This window comes from Haliotis asinina, chromosome 4 (assembly GCF_037392515.1).
Source record: "Haliotis asinina isolate JCU_RB_2024 chromosome 4, JCU_Hal_asi_v2, whole genome shotgun sequence".
NCBI classification, from domain to species: domain Eukaryota; kingdom Metazoa; phylum Mollusca; class Gastropoda; order Lepetellida; family Haliotidae; genus Haliotis; species Haliotis asinina.
The window spans coordinates 7055698-7063781 of record NC_090283.1 but is presented as its reverse complement, the minus strand read 5'-3'; the positions used below and the strand labels follow the sequence as shown (position 1 = coordinate 7063781).

Sequence of the window (8084 nt, the reverse complement as noted above, 5' to 3'; positions counted from 1 at the left end):
AAATGACCGAAACAAGGCCAATGCCAACAGTACTCTTTCTGTGCCAGTCTTTTCGTATTCCTCTGGAATAGTTGATTGGATAAAATAAGGACCAGAAGGATCATATCTTATAACAGAGCCCACAACCATAGTGGCGGAGGCTCTCCATGATAGAATGTAATGGTGTATTTTTGCACATTATGAGCCATTCCACAGCTAATTTAAAAAATTGAGGTTAATTTTGTTGATGGCAATGTATTGCTGAACGGTAAAGCGATGGGTGTGTACCAGGTGATGTCCTGCACCAAGTCTGTTCAGCGTCGGTCATTTATGGAGAAGCTTAAAGGGGAATCCATTAAGGCCGGGCAGGACAACTTAGGAATGGACAGCGAGTCCTAACTTGACATACAGAGGGGAGCAAGCTACAAAGACATATTTTATATCAATGGAAAGATCTCGAGGAGATGAACACGAAAAGTTCATTTGCCAGTGTGTTCACGTGTTAATAAGCTCACAAATTGGCTCTGAAAATGCATTTCTGCAGAAATTTCTGGCAGAAGTTTTTTTTCCCGCAGAAATTTCTGGCAGAAATTTTTTATTTCACTACCAGAATTATCTTAATTTAACAAAATTAGAGAGTATAAGTAATGATACTGCTGCATGAGTGGTAGTTTCATGTTTACTCCTAATAATAGGCACTTAGCGTGATCAACGGATCTGATATTTTTGTTTCGATACCAGAATTATCTTAGTTGAATAAGATTAAACACAATCGTTAAATAATTTAATATAGACTTTCTTTAAATGATGTTTTCCCTGTTTAAAGCCTATTACTACCAGACAACCGAGAATTTTACAGTGTGAATTTAACCGTATTTCATTATAGCTTTTACAAGTTAAAAGGCTTATGCATTATTCCCATCCGTTTCATCATAACACAGTTGTAACTTCTTAGTGGATTCACGTCGTGCAAGATTAATTTAACAGTATCGGGGTGCATTTTCTAATCCCAATAAGCCTACATTGTTTTTGTATGCGACATGGGTTGAAGGCGAATAGAGACGAAACCGGACATATACTATATACATACAATATAATAACAATGTAAGACGTGTGAGCCATAATTTGAATTCATCAACATGCCCGTAAAGACCAGCGTACCAGATGAGATGATAAACAATGCATCAGTGTTCAAAGTGACAATACCCGCGAAAATGTAATTGCCTCGTTGAAACAATAATTTATGCCGGAGTGGCCACCGAGTATTCACACCTGTTAACGTGGTTTATCAGGTTGTCTCTATAAGCGGTCATCGTTCCGGTTCGGTTGGCCTTGAGTGGACACCGCGGTTAATAATTGCGCAAGCCAGAGAGCGGCCACTGGGGAAATACGGCGAAACAATGCCAGCTGGTGCTGCATGGACAATAGACGTTTTATAGAGTATATCCAGTAAGTTTTGTCGGTTCAAGGTCACATGCAACACAAAACAGTTCTTTGCAGATTCTGAATCGGTTCGGTAACAAATTATCAAAAATGCAAAATAAAGTTATGAAGTTGAAAATAATGCGATTGAAAAAACGCTTCCCCACCGCAGGGGAAAAAGTGGTTTCACCACCCATAGCACATGTGCAGTGATTATTTTGAACCGGAAAGCCAACTTGAACTCGTATAAACACAAGTGATGTGTGCAAGATTATCGTTGCGGTCGAAGTGGGAGAACAAGAGATGTTTCTTGTGGTTACAAGCATCCTGGTTCGGCAATAATAACAATACACTGGTACAGAACATGCATATTTGCAACCCATGCTTTTGAAAAAAAATGTATAGTATGCAAATTTCATAGTTCAGTTTGAAAACTGAAATGTTTTAAATCATGTATATGGAAACAAAGAATACATTGATTGTGACAAGCAGTCTATGTCATAGACAAAGTGCAACGTCTGTTTATTGTCACCTGTCACTCTGCTTGTCTGCTAATGCTATGCAGTGCTCAACTTCAATCATTTACCAACTTAACACCTATCAGGCTATACACCGTAAACAAACTACACTGCTTTATGGCTCGTGCACCTGGGGGTCTGTCTCTGTCACATTATGTAATTAGACAGACAGGCAGGTGCGATTCCTGTACACATGACATGTTATTACGTCTGTGGTTTGCAAACAAACTACCTCCATTTTCCCGGATGACTGGGTCTGACGGAATTGAGTGCAAACTCAGATTGTCAGTTTCAGGGTCTGTATGTACAAAACCCAACATTTCAATATATAATATTTATGGATAACAAGTTCTTCTATTGTGTATGCTTAGAAGTGATTGGATGAATCATAATGATTGGAATATTTTCAAACTGTTTAACGCTGTATTTTGCACGAATCCACGAGTGAGCAACATAGTTCTTACTATTCCTGTTTAAAAACATGTAACTGATAATATGCCGACGGTACACTAGAAACTGCCATCACAGACACATTTATACAATTTAACATTTCAACCACTGGCCTTTGTTACGAAAACACGCCAATCAAGTTATCTCACTAGCTTCTGTCATGATGAGACGATAATTCACTCATTAGGGTCTTGGTTAAAAAAAGGTAGGAATAACAAATATAAAGGGGATATTGTACCACATTAGTCATTCTTGAATGGAATTAACAGGTGTGAAAACTCGGTGGCCACTTCGGCAAAAATCATTGTTTCAACGAGGCAATTACATTTTCGCGGGTATTAACACTTTGAACACTGATGCATTGTCACATAGGTATTGTCTATCATCTCATCTGGTACGCTGGTCTTTTCGTTGATGAATTCATGTTGATGAATTCAAATTATGGCTTACACGTCTTACATTGTTATTATATTGTATGTATGTAATATATGTCCGGTTTCGTCTCTATTCGCCTTCAACCCATGTCGCATGCAAAAACAATGTAGGCTTATTGAGATTAGAAAATGCACCCCAATACTGGTACTGGTACTAATAGGCTTTAAAAAGGGAAAACGACATCATTTAAAGAAAGTCTATATTAAATTATTTAACGATTGTGTTTAATCTTAATCAACTACGATAATTCTGGTATCGAAACAAAAATATCAGATCCGTTGATCACGCTAAGTGTTTATTACTTGGAATAAACATGAAACTACCACTCATGCAGCAGTATCATTACTTATACTCTCTAATTTTGTTAAATTAAGATAATTCTGGTAGTGAAATAAAAAATTTCTGCCAGAAATTTCTGCGGGAAAAAAAAACTTCTGCCAGAAATGTCTGCAGAAATGCATTTTCAGAGCCAATTTGTGAGCTTATTAACACGTGAACACACTAGTAAATGAACTTTTCGTGTTCATCTCCTCGAGATCTTTCCACTGATATAAAATATGTCTTTGTAACTTGCTGCCCTCTGTATGTCAAGTTAGGACTCGCTGGCCATTCCTAAGTTGTCCTGCCCGGCCTTCATTGCATCTGGTGTACATGCAGTGTGTGGAACATAACATCAATCTAACCAACGGCATCGCCTGGATGAAGTCAGCTGGTCTAAAATGTGAAACTGAGGCGGCCTTTTGCTGACGAAGACCATTCACTTCCCATTCGGAATCTCGAACATTTATAATACAATATTTCCATGAAATGCCAATTGTGCAATGAATTTACAAAGACTGTCCAATATCTTGCCAGTGGATGATCTTCCTTGTGACAAGCAACATATCTGGAAAGCATGAAAAACATGGCCCATCCATGGGTATACACCCTGAACATGTCCAGGGCGTCATAAATATGATGCCTTCAAACGTCTGTGGAAAAGGCCCATATACAACCTCAGAAAAAATCCAGCTAACATACTCGATCTTGTCCTTTTCGATGAAGCCAATTAATTCATTTGTATCAATGAGTTCTCTGTCCCTTTGGACAGCAACCTGATTGGCAAGATTCAGGGAAAAACCAAGCATTCTAAATGCAACCCAAGTACAGTGGAGGCTGTCAAAACCGGCGTCTGTCCTATCCGGCAAGTTGTCGAGACTGGCATAAAATCTCAGTCCAGTCTGCACCTTGTACATTTATCTTCAGCTCTACATTTCGGCACATTGTCTAAAACAGATTAATTCTTCAGTCCCAATGAGTGCCGGTTCAGACACATTCCACTGTACACTCTCGCCAGACTCCCCATTGTTCTTGGTGCCCTTTATTTGGTACCTCCTGATGTCATGACGCAGAGATGGTACCCGGGTTCTCCACCATATAACGGTAATGCAGAAGGCTGCAGTGTTGGGGAGTCTACATAATCTCCGGAAAGTTCTCGGTGGGCTCGACTTGGCAGCATATTGGCTGCGTGTGAAGGGGGAAACATCAGAAATCGGCTTCATACATTGTGAACATGTACATAATCGAACCCGGGTCTTTGGTGTGACGAGAGAACACTTTACCCACCCACAAGACACTGATCGGCCCCGCCACTTGAAAAGAACAAATACACTGCATAAATACACACTTAAAAATTTCATTGCAAATTATAAGCATGGTTTGGAAGTGTTACCCAACCAAATAACATTGATATTTTAATCTAAAAGTAAAACTGTTTTCATTAATTTAGCTCGCCCATTTAGTGCTCATGAATTGATTAATTTATATTTCCCCCTTGAACGGAAGATGACAGTTAACCGGCAGTATAAACTGAGTCCACCTCAATGAGTCACACATTAGGCTGCGTCAGTCCGCTTGATATACCCGCTATGGAGATGGTCCACTGTTGTCATCAGTAAGTAGACTTAATGTATAAAATAACAGTTTCAATCTTTGTTATGAGGATATATGGAATATATGCATAGAATTGCTTCTATTTTAGATACTCCATGACGTCTTTGTCGATTCTGTGTTTAACATTCACTGTACAGATTACACGAGGTAAGTTTACTGAAGTTTTCTTGTTCATCATCAAGTAATAAGATCAATATATGAGAAATTATTTTAAGGCACGTTATATGTAAATAGATATCCATATTCTAACTGAACAAATTTCGACTTAAAATCAAACGTGTTTGTGTTTGTGCAAAAGCGCGTTTTTCGTTCCCGCGTGTGAAATGAATATTGCTGTAACAGTTGTATGTCGTAGTGTATACTAGTAATTCCTCATCTTGTGTCTGTTCAGGCGTTAGCACGAACAATTTCCAAATTTAACAAGATTGGGAGACAGAACGTTTTGACAGCAGTGAACCCATACTCATATATCAATTCATTTGAAATCTACATATTACGATATTATATGTTTGTGACGAAATACACAACTTGATGCATATTAAACAAGCACCACTGTCACATGTTTGATCAAGCCTACATTGGTCGTGTCCGTTTTATGTTTCCTGACCTGAATACTGATTCTATTATTCCCAGCAACGCAATGCGCTAATGGACAGCATTGTCCAGTATGTGACAATAACGGAGACTGCTCAAAACCATGTGATGCTGGATACTTTGGTACTAAATGCATGTCGGACTGCAGCAGCAGATGTCGGGATCAGTTGTGTGAGCTCACAGATGGAGGCATTGAAATCTGCACTAAGGGTTGTGTTCCAGGGTACATGGGTACAAGTTGCAAGATACCATGTGACAAGCCAGGGACACAGTGTGCGGTGTGTGAAGGTGGATGTGACGGAGGATATTGCCGCTTCGGTTCTTCTTCCTGTGTTTCTGGATGTGTCGACTCCTACTATGGTCTTGACTGTAAGAACTGTTCTGAGAGATGTAAGTCCTGTAACAGGTCCACAGGAATGTGTAACGATTGTCTTGATCCATACCGTGGTCTGAACTGTGAGATGTCATGTGAGAACTGTGAAGGATCTTGTGTGTCTAGATGTGACGGAGGCTGCAAACCTGGCTTCTATGGTCATTGGTGTGATAAGGTGTGCAGTGAAAACTGTCGTCCTGGGCCCGACAAACCTGTCCCTGAATGTGACAGCAACACAGGAGACTGTGTCCACGGTTGTGATGACGGATGGTATGGTAAAAACTGCTACTCTCGATGTAGCCGGAAGTGTGCAGATATGTCCTGCAATGAGTCAGGGTCGTGTGCAGCTGGTTGTGCACCAGGCTCTGCTGGGACTGACTGCTCCTGTCTTGAGAAATGCTTCGAAAATGTTTGCTTTAGAAACGAAACCTGCGCCAAAGGTTGCATCAATGGTTATTATGGTGCATTTTGTAACAAGTCCTGTGACGCCTGTCTAGACGGGATATGTGAACAGACACATGGGACCTGCACCAGAGGATGCAATATTACTGACCAAGGATGCACATCTGACTGTACTAACGACTGTCCTTTGAATGTCTGCCTTCAAGTCGGAACATGCCCAGGTAAGACTCTGAAGCACAAAATCAGAGGAGCATTTTTTTGGCAATAAAATCGTGCATTAAGGTATACAATATTACAAACTACAGATATATACATAGAAGCTTGCCTTAAATGTCATTCTTGTGGTGGTAATACATACAAATAATCATCTGCATACAGGATCGTATAGACCATGTTACTATGTACGAGATACAATGTTAACATGATTTCTATTTCAACAGAGATCACAGATGAAAGCCATCCACTGTTTCCAATCACCATCGGGGCATTAACAGCGTGTTTGCTTTGTCTAACTGGCGTCATAGTGGCAATGCGTATTGCTTTCTACAAACGAATTGAAAGGTTTGATAATACGTCGTTTTTTGTACATTTATGTCAATATCAGACTGTGAATTTTTCTTTGCCTTACAAATTCTGCTTATGACCTGACCTACGTTCCATTCCATACTAAAAAACGTGAGTGCTGAATACAGAAGATCGTGGAAGTTTCTTTAAATACTTGTTCCAACAACACCCGAAATCAAAACCCGAAAGATCCATGTTCATTGTGACAGAAAAACAGATAATATCAGATCACAGCAAAGACGTATGTATGTATGTATGTATGTATGTATGTATGTATGTATGTATGTATGTATGTATGTATGTATGTATGTATGTATGTATGTATGTATGTATGTATGTATGTATGTATGTATGTATGTATGTATGTATGTATGTATGTATGTATGTATGTATGTATGTATGTATGTATGTATGTATGTATGTATGTATGTATGTATGTATGTATGTATGTATGTATGTATGTATGTATGTATGTGTGTGTGTATGTATATGGCTATGTATTATTGCATCGTGTTAAAAACTAGGTTTGCAAATCAGAACCAAACTGCTGCAATGTGATTACAATGGTAGTACACACTATAAACTCCAACAGCATGGAGGCGAATCAAGGTAGTATCCAAGCAGTAACAGTTGTCAAGTTACCTAGATAGTATTAGGGTGGGTAGCAAGTACATACAAAATCCTCACACAGCCTCTGGTCTTTACATAATGTGGAACGAAAGAGCCATTCGATAGCCCCTTTATTGCCTCACTCTAAGGACAGCGTCATGTTCGGTTTCTATACATTACTCTAAAAGATTCCAAAATGCATTCAACTCTAAAAACGTCAAACTAAACGAACGTCCACACCAGTACCTGAGTTAGCTAGTTACACATTCCTGACGACCAATTATTGTTGAAACACAATGTTAGACGAAACCGAGCCATCACGCTGTTAATTACCGGTGTAATGCCACCAATGTTGTTAAACAAACACATAATTTCTGTTGCAGGGAAGAGGCTGATGCTGTAGAAGAGGACCCTCCAGCAGATGATGGGGAGGCACACGACTACGACCTTGTGGATGTCGAGCCTGATAGAACCGAATCAGGCCCTGTGATAGTATTTCTTCAATAAATCTTTAGTACGAAAGTATCCCATCGACTGGCCTATATTGTCCCTGATCTTGTACCTCTGGCAGTGGGCAGTGTCATTTGAAGCATTACAAAAAAACCCCGTAAAAACGAAACAAAACACAACAAAACAAAACCAAACAAACACGTAAATAACATATGTGTAAAATATTCAAAGATAATAAACAATTATTTTGTTCAATGCGATTGATTAGTCTCTTGAGACTTGAGTTGTGTTGAAGCGAATCGAATAAACAGGTGAAACAAAAGTACCTACAGATCTTTCAACACGAGACAAAGAGT

At 39.3% G+C, this 8084-nt stretch overlaps 1 protein-coding gene across 1 annotated transcript; it reads left to right on the top strand.

Moving 5' to 3' along the window:
* Nucleotides 1–2221: 2221 nt before the first annotated feature.
* On the top strand, nucleotides 2222–7785 carry LOC137282259 (multiple epidermal growth factor-like domains protein 11). Its single transcript, XM_067813989.1, has 5 exons — nucleotides 2222–2244; nucleotides 4834–4883; nucleotides 5370–6326; nucleotides 6546–6666; nucleotides 7662–7785. The coding sequence occupies exons 1-5, from the start codon at nucleotides 2222–2224 to the stop codon at nucleotides 7783–7785; spliced, it is 1275 nt and encodes a 424-aa protein (XP_067670090.1).
* The last annotated feature ends 299 nt before the right edge of the window (nucleotides 7786–8084 follow it).